The 19,934-nt window shown below is 34.9% G+C and overlaps 1 protein-coding gene across 1 annotated transcript; it reads right to left on the bottom strand.

The window, feature by feature from the left end:
* Positions 1–1,015: 1,015 nt before the first annotated feature.
* On the bottom strand, positions 1,016–19,934 carry LOC149788594 (uncharacterized). The gene is made up of 12 exons (XM_089974644.1): positions 19,682–19,934; positions 16,347–16,485; positions 15,458–15,526; positions 14,568–14,872; positions 13,974–14,114; positions 13,209–13,409; positions 12,298–12,410; positions 11,211–11,442; positions 8,567–8,783; positions 6,455–7,178; positions 2,080–2,377; positions 1,016–1,705 (listed from the first exon to the last, which is right to left on the bottom strand). Exons 1-12 carry the CDS (start codon positions 19,898–19,900, stop codon positions 1,319–1,321), a joined length of 3,045 nt encoding a protein of 1,014 aa, XP_089830770.1. The 5' UTR covers positions 19,901–19,934; the 3' UTR covers positions 1,016–1,318.

The following is a 19,934-nucleotide window of genomic DNA, read 5'->3' as shown; positions in this document are numbered from 1 at the left end:
TCAGTAGAACATTTTATTATCAGGACTACTAAAACTTTATTCTCGGATTATTTTTGGATTTGTACAGAATATTTCCAGGGAAATAAATTATTGTATTTTTCAAAGCTTGTTTTCATTATTGTGTTACTGTTTTTTTCGAGCCATAAACAAGTGACATAAGAATTTAAACACGGATCCTATATCGTAAAATTTTTATCTTTATACAAGTTTTTGTATTCTGTCGAATATGCAACATGTTTTTTGTTTTTTTTCCGGCTAGTTTTCTACTTCTAGAGTGCCCGTTGCATAAGCCGGATCGTTAAGTCTAGCTGTACTTTTACAGAACCAAATTGTAGAATGATTTCTTTTTAAGTTATGACTTTTTCATATCATGTTTAATGTTATCGAAACATTCACACAGTCTTGTTTATCATGTGTAAGAAGTCTTAAATTTCTCTTAAATGTAACAAGCAACTGTTTCTCTGAATCTGTTTGGAATCAGTTGAAGTAGGAATGAATTCTGCTTTCCCATATATATATATATATATATATATATATATATATATATATATATATATATATATATATATATATATGCAAAATGCCCATCTTCATGTTGAGGACAATTTTCTATCCTAGACCTTTTACTGCATTCAGAATTTAGCTTTGTATTCATTTTATTTTCCGTATACTAGATCACGCTTCATCTACGTTATCCATGCGATGATTTGTGTTTTATTGTTTAGATATCTTTTTAGTTTTACTTGTTTCAGGGCAACTTGAGGTTGTGTTAAGTTTCTCCTACAGTTAATTTTATTATTTTTGTATTGCATGTCATTTATGAACAACACAGGAAACGCATTTCGATTCCAGAGGTGTATATTTGATATGCTTCTTTTACGACGGACTGCAGATACTGAGATTGTTTTCAATAATGTATGTATGTATCTATGTATGTATGTATGTATGTATGTATGTATGTATGTATGTATGTATGTATGTATGTATGTAATAGAGAGAGATGGGTAGGGTGAACTTGGTTGAATAAGATCTCTTTTATTCTGGAACTAAGATTCGAATGAAAAATTTCTCCGACTAAAATACCACCGTATTTCTGCCTGAGCTAGGGCACTTGCTTAATAACACTGTAATTGTTGGTCTGAATTAAATTAAAAAGCGACGATATTAGGTTTTCTCTACACTGATACTTTCACCATTGATTACCTATCTGTCTCGCTCTGTTTTATCTATGCCACACTTTGAAGCCTAAATGAGGTCTATGACTATTTCAATATAAGTTAGTAATTGTGTGAATAGTAAATAGTAATGTCAACTATATTTAAAGGAATCGCCTGAAAAACTTCTCGTGCTCTGAGATATCAGGCCTTTCCTTAGGGTTATTGGACCATGACCGACATATCAATTCCTCTATATCCTTTCCTGGCTTGGTTTTCATGGAGAGGCTTGGTCTGAGGCCTTTCGAAACTTGGTCCTCAATCGAACCGAAGAGAATCACGGAGATGTGGTCAGCTGCGTCGGTGCCGTACCACATCTCCCAAATGACAATAGCCAGACTGTAGATGTCCGCTTTGTAATCGTAAGGTTGGCTGGGTTTCAGCACTTCAGGTGCCATGTACACGGGAGAGCCAGCCATTGTTGCTGAAATGTCAACCTGTGGCTTGGCAAGGCCAACGTCTGTCAGCTTCACCACACCGTCCTTCCGGACCTGCGAAAAGATATGAAGATTGATAAATGCGACTGCCTCTAAGGCGTTATTAAGTAGCATTGCTAAATTTGTGTAGAAACCTGTATGTACTACAGAAGTGTTCAGTTCACTTATAGAAAAACACTAATTCGTGCCTGATTTATGTATTGATCTACTTTGCCGTTGTGAAATAAAGAATTGTTTTTGTGTACTTCAAATTTGCTTTGGATTTTGTTTTGTACTTAAAAATCACAAGAATAAACTATGACGGATATCTAAATAATAACAAAAGAGCATTAACGAACATGATCTAAAAAACGTTTTAACAAAAATATTGAAAAAACACATATCATTTCTGATCATCACATCATTACACAGTTTACAGAATTACTTACCAAGACATTTTCAAGCTTTAGATCACGGTGTACAAAGCCCTTCCCATGAAGATATCCTAGACCGATGCACACCTGTACGGCATATTTGGACATTTGTCTCATTGCATTCATCTGCCCGCTGGATTCGCTCTCGAACTTTCCCGGATTGACGTCCTCTTCTCCATTTAAGAACACCTCCTTAAGGGTCATCTCACAAACTTCCATTATCATGATCCAATTACTCTGTGATTTGGTCCTGCCACCCTTTGCCATATATGTAGCGCCGTAGTACTTAATGATATTGTCATGTTTAAGTGTTCTAAAAAAGAAATACCGAATGAGTGTGCAGAAAAAAATAATACATTCTGATATTCCGCCAAAACACACGAACATAACAGCTTTCTCATGATTAAATAAGTTTACGGGTAAAAGAAACGATCTAATGTAAAATAATGCCACCAATGAGACTGTGTAAATAGCCGAACAACAAACGACTCTGAATAAACCAAGAGATGCTAAGACGATCAGGAAATACAAGACAAACTGCAGGTACACGATGTAAACTGCAAGGGTGTTACAAAAATACGGGTTAACTATGCAATATCCTTTCAAAAACAGAAATAGTACAGTGGACATCAGGCTCGGCTAACGTGGGTACGTGAGAAAGTCTGCCAGTAGCTTCTCGTGGGTCGGTGGTTCTTTCCGGGGTTTTCCAGGGTTCTTCCTCCATCAATTATACTGGCCGCCATGTATAGCCTATCTTGTGCTGAAAAATGGCGTTAAACCCTACAACAACAACAACAACAACAACATCAGGATATAAAAGTTGTAAAATTCCGATGTACGCCTTTGTTGTATATATTCCGAGCTTACTGCACCATTCATATTTGTCTGCACCACCATCTCTTAAGGAATAAACGAATACAAAAATCATAATTAAAAGTTCACTATACCGAAGGAAATTGTGTGTATCAACATAACGTACGAATAGAAGCACTCTCAAATTAGATTAAATGATTTAATGACCTGAAAAACTGGGGGTGGGGAAGGTTAACTAAAACGTTAACAATAAAATGGTACAGTAATAGGTAACTGCCAAATCAAGAATTATTTACGCATTTTAATTGACAGAAACGAACATTACAGCTATACAAAAATATATTGAAGTAGGTAGAATATAATCAATAGAAGTAGAACAATTCAGACAAAAAAAAATACAAAAACAAACGATAGTGTAGGTCTGTATCTTCTGGTGACTGTTTACAGTTACTATTCGAAAATGCCAGCTTACGAACTCTTAAAATACATATGTAACGCAAATTACACCCATCGGGAAGACAATTATGACTCTGAACCTATTAAGGAGATTTTTCTGACGTAAAGATGGTTTTTATATTAGGATTTAACCATAACGATGGTCCTTTTGACAAAGTATCATTTGTGGAACAGTCGGAACTATTTTTAACATCTATATGTAGGTCTTGTCTTATTTACAACAGATCCCTAAACTGTACGAACAAAGACAATTACAGAAATAGAATATAATATAATGTATTATTTTGGGGAGGATAAAACTAGTAGTTTTTGTGTATCTCATATTAGCTTTAACTCGTTGCTTATAAACTGTATAGAGATCACAGAACAGGAATTGAAATTGCAGATGACATTTCTGTAGATGGCTTACATGACACGAAATGACAGTATCTATCATGTTTTGTTTAGTTAAAACCATACTTATTTGAAAAGCTTTGTCAAATACAATTACAAACATATGATTTGGGGGGGGGGGGGGGCTGCAGTAAAAAGCGTAAGCTTATTAGAACTGCCTCCCCAACAGTAACAAAAAAATATAGCATCAGTGATCTAGATGCCGGTAAAGGAGATTATACAGAAACTGTGCATTAACTACAGTACAAAATATAGATTGGGCTTTGTAAAAAAAAGGACTAATTCATGTTGATTGTTTAATGCACAAGGGAGCAGTCATTTTAGTTAGCAGTGTGCTTAGATCATGTACAATTTCCAAAAGTACAATATCCAAAGAAATTTCAGCCACATTACATTAACGTAGCATAGAGGTATGCCAACAATGTCCTTTGTGCATGTTTTAAATGCAAATAACTTCACCGTACAAACGTCACTCTCTCAAAAGTACAAAATAACTGGTGAGCGCCCCCCACCCCCAATCATTCAAAGCTGAATTTGTCTAGCAACGGTGAGCGCCCCCCCCCCCCCATAATTCAAAGCTGAATTGGTCTAGCAACTTTTACTGATTTTCAAAACTCATCCAAAGCTGACTGGTTTAGTAATGTTTACTAATTTTCAACAGTCTTCCAAAGCAGAATAATTTTGTAGTTATTTTCAAAACTGTCCCAAAGTTAACTGGTCTAGTAACTTACATTGATCTTGAAAACTTTTAAATTTGACTGGTCTGGGAATTTATTAAAAAAGTCACTTCTTATATTGTAATTTTTCTTAGCGTTCTAGTATCCTTATATAATATTGTAATATTAAAAAATACGAGTGGTCTAATCATATTTTGAAGTTAATCATAGTGTTCTCGTTATTCCTATATGAGATGGTTATACATATATTTATGAGTGGTCCAGAGCGCTCAAAATGTATTTCACTCACCTTCTTTCAGTCTTGCTGTCCTTTGCTGTGGAAGATCCTTTGTATGTATATGAATATTACTGCTTCCATTGAATAAGTCGGTAAGAAAATCGGATATCTTGCTTTTAGTAGTAATGCAAAACATGCATTGGTTATGTTATTTCCTTGTTACAGCAGCGTAAAAGTTGTACAATGCTAACTTCAAAATCAAAATTTATTACCCAATATATAGAAGAGATACATTATTCTGCCATTCCATTTCCCCAATAATAATAATAATAATAATAATAATGATAATAATAATAATAATAATAATTATAATGATAATAATATTAAGAGGTGGAGGAAGAGGAAGACAATGAAGGTAAAGATGAAGAAGAATGTAAACTTGAAGGGAGTGCTTGAGCATGTTAGAATAAACTAGCATCAAACAGCCATCGGGTTCATAATCCGGGTAACTGTTCCAGCAAGTCTGAACTTAACGAACGTTGTACAGTGCTGAAAATAATGTAAATAGGATATACACAGATCCGAAACCGAATATACTAATGTACCACCCTCAATAGGTCTAACTTCGCTGTAGAATTTATGCTTGGAAGTGCACGGTACTCATGGAAAGACACCCATGTGGACATGGCATCGTTCACCTGGCCTATATTTCTGTCATGGCCATATCATATAGTATTCTATTGCAGTTTCGGAAGCATATAACCATTTCTATGTATGTTTATTTCCTTTTTGCAGGGTCTATACATGATATAAGCAAAGTAATAGAAAGCTGAATTCAAGATTTTGATGATTTGGGTTAATATTCCAGCTCTGATCAAAATCAAAATCTGATTGGTAATAAAGTTTGTAGCTTGGTAAAAACAAGTGTAGACAATCAGACGCCAGATGACCTCATTACTAGCACTTGTTTAAGTAATATAAGTTTATTATAGCTGATCAAAGACTGGATATATATATATATATATATATATATATATATATATATATATATATATATATATATATATATATATATATATATATATATATATATATATATATATATATAAACACTAGACACCCCCAAACACAAATAGACATTCCTGCAGTGATTTCAAGCTATTGTTGACGAATGTTCTACTGTCGCAGGGGAATACGTTCAGTTCTCTTAAAATTTTGTTTCGTAATAATAAATAAATACTAGCAAATGCAGATGCCAAATAGTTTTTTTTATTGGTTATTAATTGCCGCTCATATTCGAACTCGTCTGGCATCTTGATGATAGTAAGCAGAGGTACCAAGCTTGATGAATAATCTGCTCCAAAATAAAATCCTTAAACAAAGTCAGTCAATTAGATTTCAAATCACCTCATTAACATGCACATATGTCACCGTTTATACAATGTTTAAACGGTTGTAATGATCGTAGCTAATATAAAAAGAAAGAAAAATGAAAAATCTGATAATATGTCAAAGTTTATCAAAATATACTTGGAAATAAAGCATGTGTGGGGAACATATTCTCCGAGAGTGCGATTAGTCACATGACTTGTCCTTCATGATTTATGCCAGTGATTAAAGCACTGTATATATTCTTTTGAAAACTAAAGGATTCTGAGTGATACCAGCTATTTATTGTAGGGACGGACAACAGACAACGTACGATTGACGTATATCCAATGTATTGGTACATTTTTGCCTTCAGATTATTATTGATCTTGAAATATAGTTCAAGAATACAAAATTTCGTGAGTGAAGAAGCAATTTGACTTATTTTAGTGCTTGCGAACATTACCGTAAAGTTGCGTCTTCCAGCAGAATGTCGGTCACATTTCCAGCTGCAGTTGCATCCCTACAGACTTTCAGGGCCACTGGAACCGGTTCTGGCATTCCTTTTATGATCTTTGCTAAATAAACATCCGCGAAACTTCCTTTCCCGAGTCGGGGCTTACTTCTATCCCATTCCAAATCTTCAAGTTCATAGTCAAACTTCATGATATTCTCCACATAAAAAATATCCAGTTCCCCCTGTAATGAGCGACCCATACGCAACAAGTCTGGCAAGATGTCTTTAAGATTTCTGTCTGCATCCTGCATCTGGCCACGTAACAATTTTATCATCTCTTTGTCAGCCTTTAAAAATTCTGGCATCATTTTAGCAACTTGATCTATCTCTTTTGTGAATCTGCTGAAGAAATTATAGATATTTTTATCCAGTTCTTTGCTCTGAAAAAGACTTTCAAGAAACAACGCTGTAGCTTCTTGCATTAGAATAATTTCTAAGCCTTCCTTGGAGAAATATTTCCTGAAAGAGGACTTCACGGATTTATCCTTGATGTCAATTCCTCCAGCACTGGTGATGGCACCACCCAGACCCTTGACGGAATCAACGACTTCTTTTTTGGCGCCCTTGGGTTGTTTCCTTTGTTTTGTTTTTAAAAAGCTAGTGGCGGGCTGCTGAGCGCGCATTGACTCATGTAGATTGCGAACAAGACCGGTATCACCACCTAGGAGAACCGCTAGAAAGAAACAATATAGAGTGAAACTAAAGAATGTCCATATTATTCACACCACTTTCATGACATAACATTTTGAAGGTGTTTGAAAATTAATTGTACATCTGGTCACAATCACACTAAATTCGATTTTCTTACAGGAGTATAGGCGGCCAATTTTGACATGGATCCCGACGTTTTTCGTTAAGTACCTTATTTCACCATCTATCCTCACAAAAATGGCTGCTAAAATCTTTAAAACTGTTTCCCCTTCTTCCTCTAAACATATCATCCTATTGACATACGATTTTCATTAAAACAGAATGGTTCGTTGTACTAAATGAAACTGGTGCCGATTTGACTTTTAATATTCCCAATACAGCAATCAGCATGAAAATCTTTTCTACAGCCCCATTTCTTGTATTAATGATGGAATCGACATAGGGCTTTGACTTAAATACTACAACTATATGCATCTGGTCCTGAATGAAAACAAGGCCAACAGGATGACCAGTATGTCCGTGTCAATGTGACCGAGTACGAAAACAAGACCGACTTGACTCAACCACTAAGTCGTTGGAAAGTAGAATGTTCATCTAACACGACTTCTTATTGCTGACTCTCTTGAACGAAAATGGTGGAGATCTGGCCACCAACTTGTTTGTGCGATTGTGAGCAACCATACATATTGGACCTTCGAGTCAAGTCGAAGGTCATCTCTTGCAATTTTGCAATTCGCTTAGCTTATGAACGCTGCGGCGTATAGTCACAAATGAATTTTTATAACAAAATTGTATTTAGTTGCTTTTCAATAAACATGTTGGTACCCAGCACTCCGACATTGATTTCAGAATCATGTCTCGATTTAGGTTTTTAGTGGTTTGTGATCTTATACCACAAATAGGTATGAATGCACATTATTTTTTTTAAAAACCACTCATTAAAACCGGCTATTGGATATATCGAAAAATATTTATTGAATGACGCAAGTTCAATATCTGGATGTTTTTAACTATAATCGTCTATAAAAATAAAAATAATAAGTATTACTTCAAGATTAAACATTAATTTGTAGATATATCTTGGTAGGATCTGAGAGGAGTTCAGTGATCTTTTAGCGATGATATCAGTTTAAAGTTTCATCCCTGCATTTACGCATGACAGGAAATAATTTACCGCGATAATGAAATCTTCATGCTCTGGAAAGTAATGGCGATTGAATCTGATAAAATCGTCTCTGAGGTCAATCTGCAGAAATGTTAGAGGAAAAGAAAGAGTTCTATATAAAAGTGTAAAGATAATGCGATCAGAATTTAGTACAAGTGTATCAAAGTATTTTTGTTTTCATTTAAATGTAGGCATATATTGAAAATTAGATTAAGCAAGAAGAAGCAATCCTCAGATAATCCAACCTTCAACTTTCAAGAGCTGATCCTCCATCAGCTGAAAATCCCGTTTGAAGAATTTGATGACTTTTTCTTTGATGTTTCGGACTATGCATTGCTGGCTTTCCCAGCAATTGATCAGGATGGCTAGTCGGTCTGAGATTTTATCCTCTATCTCTCTGCACAGTTTCTTCTCATCTTTTCCTCTGGGGCAGTCACGCTCAGTCCAACGCATCATATCTTCCTATATAAATAGCATGGACACATAATTACTTAACAAATACATCAAAATGCAAACATATAATTCTCATCTACATAGCTGTAACAAATGGAGCAGCAATAACAACATACAACGATACAAAGATAAAGATGATGACTATGTAGATGATGATGTTAATGGTAATCATTAGGAGGTTACATAATTCAAGTGGTACTGGTGTTTAAAAAAAAAATGAGTTAAATCGTCAGAAAATATTACACACAATGATGAATTTTCAACGTCGTAACATAAAAGTATTCGTACAAACATTAACAAACTCAAGATACAAAGAAGATATCTACGTCTTTAGAGCAGGCATACGGAAATAATTTTGTGTATGTAACAAAATAGATTATGATTGTATTATATTGTATTTTCTTCAGTACGTACCAATGCGACTCACAGTTGCACTACAACATTGATCAAACGAAGTTCTATATTTTGCAATATTTTTGGGACAGCGACATTATAAATTTTAGCCTTTGCATACCGGGCAACAAATTATTTATTTTGTCGAAATGAAGCGATATTATTTTTTCTTAACAATTTTCAAGCTTGGATTGAAACCGTTAGAATAGTGTATTCTTAATGTTGAAACGTCACGGTGTAAAATATACAATAAATTTGTCTTTATATCCAATAAGTATTGATAAAAAAGTCATCTTTCATGCTTCAAATTCGTATAAATCCTGTCTTTTTTATTACTCTAATGGTATGTCACTTCAACACTGTACTGTAATACAGTTACTTGACAAACGTTTTGACACACAAACAGATGGCTTAGCAAAGGCAGACAGCCGACAATTATTTTGACACACAGAAGGATGATTTAGCAAAAGCAGACAGTTGATAAACGTTTCGACACACATGAAGATGGCTTATCAAAGCAGACAGCTGACAAACGTTTCGACTCATAAGAAGATGGATTGGCAAAGGCGGACAGCTGAGAGACGTTTTGACACACATGAAGATAGCTTTGCAAAGGCAGACAGCTGACAAATGTTTACACACATAAAGATCGCTTAGTAAAGGCAGACAGCATGAAAACATTTTGACACACATGAAGATGGCTTGGCAATACAGACAGTCGATTAACGTTTTGACACACACAAAGATGGCTTAGCAGAGGCAGACAGCTGACAAACGTTTTGACACAGAAAGATGGCTTAGCAAAGGTAGACAACTCTAACCCACATTCTTACAGGTAACATAAAAATTAGGGATGAAGTTTGTTAGAAGAGTTTGGAAAGTGATGTGAAAGCCAGACAGCACCAGCGGTGACTCTATCATCAAGGTTGCATTGGATGGATCAGGATCGAATTATCTTTGATATACCACAAGCTGCATAAGATTTTGTTTGCACATATTGTTTTATTTACGGTTCTGTTACTGTTAAGTGCTATTTACTTGTCTATGGAATACGACCAATTTAATTCACTATCAATTTTTCTTGTTTCTAGCGATTCGTCATACGAATATAATTATTGACAAGCCCCGCCCCCCCCCACCCCGCCCCCCGTATTTTTGTTGAAGTTAAACACGATCAGATGCTAAAACAGTTAAGTGGTAGATGTTAGTGATTACATATGTTATTACGTTGGAATAGATGTGGGGAAGACATTTCTCAGACGGAGTAATTAGCTAATTATTGGATACAGTCGTCATACTGAACCGTATTAACGGGGCGTTATGGAAGCTTCGGATGTCTTGATATACAGATATCTCGCGATATTCTCACATACAAGTTCCTAGAAATTAAAGATAGGAATAATTACATGCATTAGGTGCTTCGGTCCTGTTTGACGATACGTTGCTTAAAATGCCAATCAATGGCTTAGAATTATGTACCGATAAATCATACAAATGTGAAGTGAGAAACACCATGTCAGTCTGATATTAATCTCGCGGGAATGTGGTCCTTAGCATGACCAAACACATCTGTGGTATTAGAATAATATCTTTCACTGGCAGCGACAGCTGTGATATAGTGTTTGAAAACACACATGAAACAGCAACTTAAAGTCAAACTGAAGCATTATGTTTAATATTCCTTTTTCCCTTTCGCTCGTTCATGATAAATACCTATGAACTAACTGTTTTTATATGTTTCTAGCGATATATTTCCTGGTTTCATGTAATAATTAAATGCCATTGAGACTCCTGAACCATTCATTTGAAATGAATTCGCTGGGGCAATTTCATAGACGTTTTACGGATCTTTTGGCATAGCGAAGAGAAGAGATATCAACTGAAACAGACAATCTGAAACAATCTAAATGTTAGATATAGCTTTAAAAGTGTTTTGTTTTTGCCTTCAACGTTATAAAAGAAAAATCCATAAAGTAAATGTCATTGGCAATAGCTTTATGAATGTACATAACGACAAGCTGAAAAAATCCATTCACTGATAACCTGAAATTCTTTGGACCGGAGAAGCTCCACGACTTTGCTTTTGACCATTGACACTTCGGTCTTGAAATTTTCTCTCAGCGTTGTAATGCTGTTTTCAGCATTGTGCTGAATTTTATCCATCTGCTTGGAAATTTGATCGAGTTCTGCCTCCATTTTCTCTTTGCCCATGACGGTATTCACGCGAGCCATCTTCAGGGAATACAGGGACCTTTTAATAACAGTTGCCATCCACCTGTTGTCAAAACTTACACTTATAAAATTTATCAGAACTTCTATTATCTAACTATTGAAAAGCTATTACGGTGTCTAGATCAGCTGGATTATTCAAAATCAGTCGAATAAATATTTATTATTTTTAAAAACATAGATTCTGACTCGCTCTATTGAATCTCAAGCAGGATCTGCACATCGGAGGTAATATTTTAACAAAACAATAATTCTGAACGACAAGGTTTCAAAAGAACAATGTAAAATTAAGTTTTATAAAACAAGACTATATAATTACAAATAAGAATCACTATTAATGATGGGATGAAGATGAATAATTTTTCTCATTCCAGATTTTAAGTCTTTTTTACCAAATAAAAATCGTATGCTTCTTTCACGGTATTGATACAACATATTTATACATGTTATCAGACGTGTCTTTCTAATCAATATTATGTAAATTAATGATTTCATTAGAAATATGTTTATTGATGTATTAATGTAATACCAACACGAACTGACATTCATCTTTATTTACGTCCTTTATAAATATACTCTAAGGTTGATTTAAATATTGGTATGTGTTTATCAGACAACCATTCATCTAGACTGACACAGGCATATGAAGTAATGTAATGACTTTTTTGACTGTATGATATCGGAAAGTTTTATTTTACTTCGTCAAATACGTCGAAATGTCAGCAGAAATTCACGAGATAGAACGGTTAGTTTTCAGTTTGTTTAAAAGTCAAACTAATTGATAATTCCAGATTGTACACTTTAAACGATAATCAGTAACTTATTTTAAGAAAATATTGCAGTTAGTATCAAAATGATAAAAACTTATTTAAAATCACAGCCGCACATACAAAATGTTTACCTATAGTATTCTTTTAATCGGTTTCTTAGGCTATCTGGGAAAAGTTTCTCCAACCCTTTCTGAAGCATGGTGTGGTTTTCCAGTTTAGTCCCGAACAGAATGGCTTTCTGTGCCTAAAAAGATATCATAATATATACCTTGTAACAGTTAATATTTCGCATAAGTAAACCGATACAACTAGATAGAATAACATTACTATCATCCGAATCTTTCAGTTGCAAAAACATCATTATTCAGTATGTAATGATAATATATCGCATCAAATTTCTTATGCGTGTATGTAGGGTACGTCTATACTTTCACTAAGTAATTTATTCCCACGTGTATATGCATAAATTAGTAACCACCTGTGACAGAAGTGTCAACGTCACTGTGAGAAATACGATTTCGAATGGATCCGCCATCAATAGAAAATTATTCTTTAAACCATATTTTATCTGGGTATGACTGACTGTTTTTTTAAAGCTACGTTAAAAATCAAAATAACATCACATCACACATATTTTATCTGGTAGCCCTTTTTAAGGCAATTGAAAATATACCATAATAGTCAAGGGATCAATTTTTAAGTATTATTCCTTGGGTCACATTATTATTTAGAAATAGTAATGACATTAGTATTTATGATATGATGTCAACAAAAGTGGTTACATACATTTGACCCGATACTGCATTTATAGGTGTAATAAATGTCTACAACGGACATATAACTTACATGTTGTAAAATATTGTCAGCACGTAAGGTTTCATTCTCTTACTTGCAATACTCATGTAAAGGTGTTAGGTTGTCATATTGGGTTTTGAAGTCTTAAGACTTGCTTCATTTTATGACGAATATGTCTCTACGCCTTCAGACCATTTCTTTTAACTACAAGTAAATGCATATCCCGTCCCCTTCCCTGCTCTGTTACCTCTGTAATGGAGACATAGAAAAGTTGATCTTCTTTCAGACCGGGATACACTTCCCGAAGCTTATTCCAGATTTCACTTGACAGGATTTCTTTGTCCTGCCCCCCAATCTGATCCCACCTGTTAACCACAAACATGGTTGATTCCGGACTGAAACCCTCCACCCCCGCGGAATTCACCACCTGTCGTAGCAAAGTCTGCAGCTGCCAAATGAGAGACATGGATTTTATATCATATTTGAACGTAAACATGCTAAACAAGATTCAAAGAAAAGAGTCGAGTTTGCGTCGTTTTCAATTGCAGGTTTTTTTTTTTTTTTTTTTTTTTAATACTGAGCATTGTCTGATGTAAATGAATCTTTGTAAATTGTTCGGCCTGCTTCTGATCAAACTTTTCATTGGCACTGACTGACGCGTGTATATACTTTTCAAGTATGTATTTTCTCATTTACAAAAACAGCACGTGAAGACCACAAACTGTGTGAACAGTTTCAGTTATAAACTCGGTAAAAAATAGTTATCGAATGAGAATGAATACTTGAAAGACATAAGCTAGAATATTATTAGTGAGTGAATGAACCTCAACGCACCCAACAAATGCTAAATAGAAATGAATATTTATATTGATTTTGTATTTATATTGTTAAGGAAGGAGATGAAGAAATCAGAGGTAACGCCATTTTTGTAAAATCCACATTTCTCTCTATTTTACATACGCCTTCTATATTAACTGTTTGCTTTAATAAGACACATAAGATTTTGTTATACCCGTCCTTTCTGCACACCGCCAGCGTTGGTGCTGTTAATGACGTAGATGAAACCAAACGAGTTCTTCAAGTAGCGCTGTAGATACTGTGCCGTGAGGTTTCCTCTCCCGATACCCGGTGTGTCCACAATGACAATGCCCTCCTAGACAAATGATGACTTTACAATAAATACATTAAGAAAATAGCTGTAAATCAACATGAGCATTAAATAAGGATTTTTACCATATGCTAGGTTTACTACATTCATTAGTATTCGATTTTTGTCTTTAATATTTTTGAGCACGTCTTGTTTGGGGGATATTTTCAGCACATTTTATATAGAAAGGGGATAACGTGTAGGGCACCGGGTGTCTATTGATCTGCTTTTCATTCAAGAAATCGGATTGACTTATGCGTCCGAAATTTCAATCTGAAACCTTTTGTCAGCAAATGTCTCCATCATTCAAACAAATGATACACATCTAATACAGAAATCACCCATGGATCTTATTTTCGATATTGTTTCTTCCTTATTTTGTTCAAAGCCTTTCTAGAATTTGCACGGCTTCTTTCTTATTTTCAACTATTGGTAACATTTATTCGTCGTGTACGTTACCTCCAACACCGAAAAAGGCCAGTATATCTCAATCCGGTCAATATTACAATCGTCATTATCGTCCACTTGTGAGATGAGATCTTTGAGAGTCTTTTTCCCCTTCTCGCTACTGAGGTTGATGAGAGCAGGCTGCAGGTGGGGCACTCTGCCACTGTCTCCGGACTTCGGGTAGACAATCGCCTCTTTTCTGTCCCCAGCACGGCGTATTTCACAGACAGTCGCTGTGCATGGTAACTGACTGGTTGGGAGTAGGTCTACCCCCAGCATCAAATTAATAAAACTGCTTTTACCAGCCGCAATTTCCCCTAAAATGAAAATGAAACCATGTTTTTCAAGAGATTTCTCTTAAAGTATTTTCAGTTATCGTGTAAGTCTAATGATCAATTTTTTTCATCTCAAATGATCCTTGGTTATCGTCTTTTCTTCATTTATGTGTAACAGAACCAATAATGATGTTATAAATTTCATAATTTCCGAAGGGCACCTTCTTATTCTGTTTAAAACCCCAAAAACTTTCCCTGATGAGTTTTGTTGTATATTTTCTTCACAGATGCATTCGTTTCATTGGACCTTTAAATATGTGGTTGCAGCAACCACGAAAGTTAAAAAAAAAAAAGAATTGTGTACACCAAGAATTAACTTGAATCAACATCATTACCGTTATGTAATCACATAAATCCTCATAAAACATCTGCTTATATTGCAGTGTTTTGTACAGGAAATGTCATTCTTGATATTTGGATGTAAAGGAATAATTTGACATATTTATTTATGTCGTTATAAAGGTTCACTTCTGCTATAATGAAAATATTATAAAAGTCAAAGCATATAGATAACTATTTTTATATTATCTCACATAATATAACACACTGTGTCAAACAATGTCTTACCAGCCACTAAGATTGTACATTCATTGGTTCTTAGTTCTTCTGGCCGTCTCTTTAGATTGGATTCAATATCTGTATAATGAAGAAAGAATTTAGCTATTATTGGAGTGGATATGCTTTTGTGATTCCGGCTTCTTCATGTACACTGAAAGCTATATAACTTCATCTAAGTAAGTGCTTTTTTATACTTTTGAACCTTAAAGTTGCATGATGTTTTCTTTCCCCTGTGACAAAAAACACATGTAATTATTCATACATATCAGGCTGGACACAACGCATTAAATACATGTATTTCAGACCGGACACAGTGCACTGATCTCGTACATCTCAGACTGGACACAACGCAACAAATGCATATATATCAGAACTGATACAATTCACTGAATTCATGCTTCTCATGCCTGACAACGCACCAAATGCATATATCTCAGGCCTGGGTTGATGAACAAAGCTATTGAAATTGCATTATGACATCCACGAACTTCATTACGAATCTTTAAAATGACCTAATCCCCACCAATTTATTCAGATCTGATCATAAAGTTAATACTTAAACTGGACTCGTACCGACAGGGTTCTTCCTTGCTTCTTGTGGCACTGATTGATAAGTATATTTACGAAATGAACATGAAATATAGATATACGGTAAAACTGTTTTTTATTTTCAGGTTCGCACGGTGAGTCGGAAATAATTTAAATGCATTCTGTAAAGTTCTCTTAACTACATCAGTTTTAAAGAGTTTCAACTATTTCATTAAACTTTCTAACAAGAATGTACTGAATTACTAAATTAAATGAAATAAATGCACTTTAGAACTCCAGACTTTTCATAGTTCTGGTGTAAAACATTGTGAATAATTTCTGAACAGAGAGAGGGGGGGGGGGGGCTTACCAGGAAAGATCTGACCAAGGTCCAACTGAAATTCCTTGGGCAGGCTTCGGTAGAAATTGTTGACATGACTGTAATATTCGACCAAATTTTCTCTATGGAATTTGTCATCTTCCGTAGCCTTTTGTATGCCGGTAAGAGACTGTTAAGGCAAAACGTGTATAAAACATCCATTCTTGATTAAAGATTGCTTTACAATGTAAATTAATACAAGCTACACACATAATGCATATAAATATCAGTTGATTCACACTTGGCGCACACATGAACAATGGTACAGATTAAAAATCACTGAGCCCGGATATTATTTCTATGTTGATTATATGAATAAGCAAAACTGTGCATGATGGTAAAGTTTATTGCTTCTAACAATTAACAGATACCTTGTGTTTATTTCTGTTTTCCTCTATAGCCTTAAGAGTAAATAATAATTTCTCATACATGAATTCAATTACACCGGACATTCTTGAAGATGTTACCTGTCTCTATGTATGTTTGTGACACAGTCTGAGTGCTTTCGAGATATATAGATTCATTTCACGAAGGCCGTCAACATACAAACAAGATGATACGAACACATTCTGTACATGGACACAAAAAACCCATAGTGGAGCACTGCACCTTGACATGATGTCCTTTGAGACAAAAAAGGAATATGTCAGTATGTTGGGGAGCTACACTGATATAATAAAACGGGGATGAAAATGCATTATGAAAAATTGAAAATATCAGTCCCAGCTTTCCCCGAAGATACAAAAATTAAACAAACAAACAACAACAACAAAAAAAACCAGAGAACAACAAAACAAAGAAAATCCAAAGAAGCCAAACAACTCAATGATGCTACCAATCTTCAAGAAATCCAGAGATATAATTTCTATTACCAGTCATGTTTTTCGACGCTACAACATGATTTATGGAAAACAAACACCATATTGACCTGTACTCAAAGCAAATCAATAAAACAACAATACCTTCTCCCATCTAGAAGTATACCAAAACATCCATACCCAAATATACCCATCAAATACACTGCATTCAAAACATTCGCTTCAGCTAGGCATTGAGAATTCGCAGGATATGCTCCAACGACGGGACATACTAAACGGCCAAAAGAACAGTCAAAATATCTCTCGAGGTGGAACTATGAGACAAAGCTAGTCAATCACGCAATTAAAAGGACATATTGAAACGTTCTAAAATGTACCAATAAGAGAACACTGAATGAGTGATCCAACGCAACGAGAAAAGAACACTGAATAAGAGATCCTACGCAAAATAGAAGAGAACATTGAACGAATGATCGTACACAGCGAAAAAATGCCAACTATAGTAAAACTTGGCTTGAGTCAAGAGCAATAACTGTGAGCAACATAAACTGTTATAAAGAGTCATAACCATAACGTCCATTTGATTTTTACAAGTTTATTACTCAGAAAAAGATTTTGCTGGATACAGATTTCCAGTTGAATATTTTGGCAGAAGTTCCCCTTTTATCTTCAACCGCTTAAGATACTACAAGCCCACATGATATAAAACCCCACGCTTTCTTCAACCGCCTTACTCTCTGGTCCCTTTTAATCCCACGTTGGATCAAATATTTTTGGTGCTGACTTTGCATTATCTGTTCTGTTTTTCGAGCAGTTATATATGTTCTTACTCCAGCTCCATTTTCTATAATATTTGTTCCTAATAATGTAATTGGATTATCCATTCTTGTGTTTTGGGACCCATGAGATAGCGATATTTGACTGGAGTTGTTTTCTAGTAATGGTCTACCTCATGTACCAGGTCCTGGTACTAAAATGCTACTACCGGAAGCAGAAAGGAACCTCAGTATTATGAGTACACACATGATTGTTTTTGCCTGGATTGTATGTAATCCAACAATTGACATAACAAATAAAAATAAGGTATTTACTATATTAATATACTTGTTTAATCACATGATTTACCTATATGGTCAGTGAAAGTAATGACAGTAAAAGCGACAGGATGGAAAAAAGACAATAAAGTGGAAAAAGAAATATGGCAGAACGAATATCGTGTTGACAAACAGTAAGTCAGTCACTAAATAAAGGAAGTAACCCCAACCCTGCCGATCATACTAATGCCTGAAAATCTCTTTGGCAGGGTAAAACTAGTCTCTAGGTTTGCTCGCTACTTTTCAACAAATAATACATTTTGTGTTTACTTTCTGACAAATGGGAAAGTTTGAATATCAAGTGCAATTGAGCCATCTAATTTCCTAATATAAAACCATAGGTTTCGAACAGAGCTTCCAACAGACCTAAAATCATGTACAGCTTTTATTTGTGTTTAATTTGTTTTGCTGGTAGCTGCCTGGAGGTTCTGTTTTTATTTTCTCTTGCTGGCAGGTTTTTTGTAACTGTTTCGACAAAGATTTATTAAGTGCTGAAGCATCTAGGCTTGTAGAAGGCTTTTTGAAAAATAGTTTAACATTGTTCGTAGTCAGATCCCGCCTCCCCCATATTTTTAATTATAATTTGTCTTAATAGTAGCTTTGCAAATAACGAGCATATACTTTGCTCTTTGGTCGCCAGGATGCATGGGTGTGTGAGAGATTGTTTGACTAATACTGAGAAAGAGAGAGAGAGAGAGAGAGAGAGAGATTCTATGTTTTCGATTTGTGCAGAAGTAATGAACTCAGCCAATAACCATGATATCTGTCACAATCGCATAATTTCGGTATTCAATACAAATTCGTAATCACTGAATGACACTGTCAACGCATAGTTTAAGTATGGACTCTTCATTTTTTTTCGAGGTTGGAGATGTTTACATATACACAGTTGCCACAGACCTGGAAAGACTATTCCCTTGCAATGTCAAACTCACAGACACACCAGATGAAACAGAGTGAATTAGTTTTGTATGTATTAATTTGTTTCACATATCAATACCAATTAACAGAGCAGACCGTGTGTCTGTATGCTAAAGTAATGTTCCTATTACTACTGCAGGCGTACGTTTGGGACCTAAATTATTCAAAATTGCCAAGTTTCACTTATACATATACATATATATATATATATATATATATATATATATATATATATATATATATATATATATGTGTGTGTGTGTGTGTGTGTGTGTGTGTGTGTGAAGGAAGGGGACTTATTATTATGATTTATTAATTTTTAAAAGAAATCTTTACATCATTTTTTTTAAATATTTTTTTTATTTGTTGGATTCGAGGAATATTTTATCAAATTGCAAATGAACAGCAATATATTTGTCTTCTTTGCATTTAATGACATCAAAAAATCGTTTCAGTCAGACCAACATAGTGTAACGGTTTTCTGCGATCGTACCTGTTGACATGCCTCTTCATGCTGTGCGCTGGGAATATTTCCATTTTTGTCCAGGAAGTCTACCAGTAATTTCTTAATGTCATCCAGACTTCTCAGACCCTTCTTGCTGAGACCACACTGGTCTAAGACCCTGAACCCCGACTTGATATCAGGGATCTTCAGTACGTCATCACGGGACCGAATAGAACCTTTTCCCCACTCTATCTCTTTGGTCGCCATCTTGAACTACCAGTACATGTATCTTGAGGACTGA

This window comes from Sinohyriopsis cumingii, chromosome 11 (assembly GCF_028554795.1).
Source record: "Sinohyriopsis cumingii isolate HCF-2022 chromosome 11, ASM2855479v2, whole genome shotgun sequence".
In the NCBI taxonomy this organism is placed as follows: Eukaryota; Metazoa; Mollusca; class Bivalvia; order Unionida; family Unionidae; genus Sinohyriopsis; species Sinohyriopsis cumingii.
This window is presented reverse-complemented; position numbering and strand designations above follow the sequence as displayed.

Bases quoted from the DNA above. Each gene is read 5' to 3' on its own strand.
- LOC149788594 (XM_089974644.1), bottom strand. From the start codon at position 19,900: ATGGCGACCAAAGAGATAGAGTGGGGAAAAGGTTCTATTCGGTCCCGT. The intron at 12,411-13,208 runs GTAACAGAGCAG...ATATCTTTTTAG, and splicing joins TCTATGTCTCCATTACAGAG to GCACAGAAAGCCATTCTGTT. The intron at 8,784-11,210 runs GTTATCAGTGAA...CTATTTATATAG, and splicing joins TCCGGTCCAAAGAATTTCAG to GAAGATATGATGCGTTGGAC.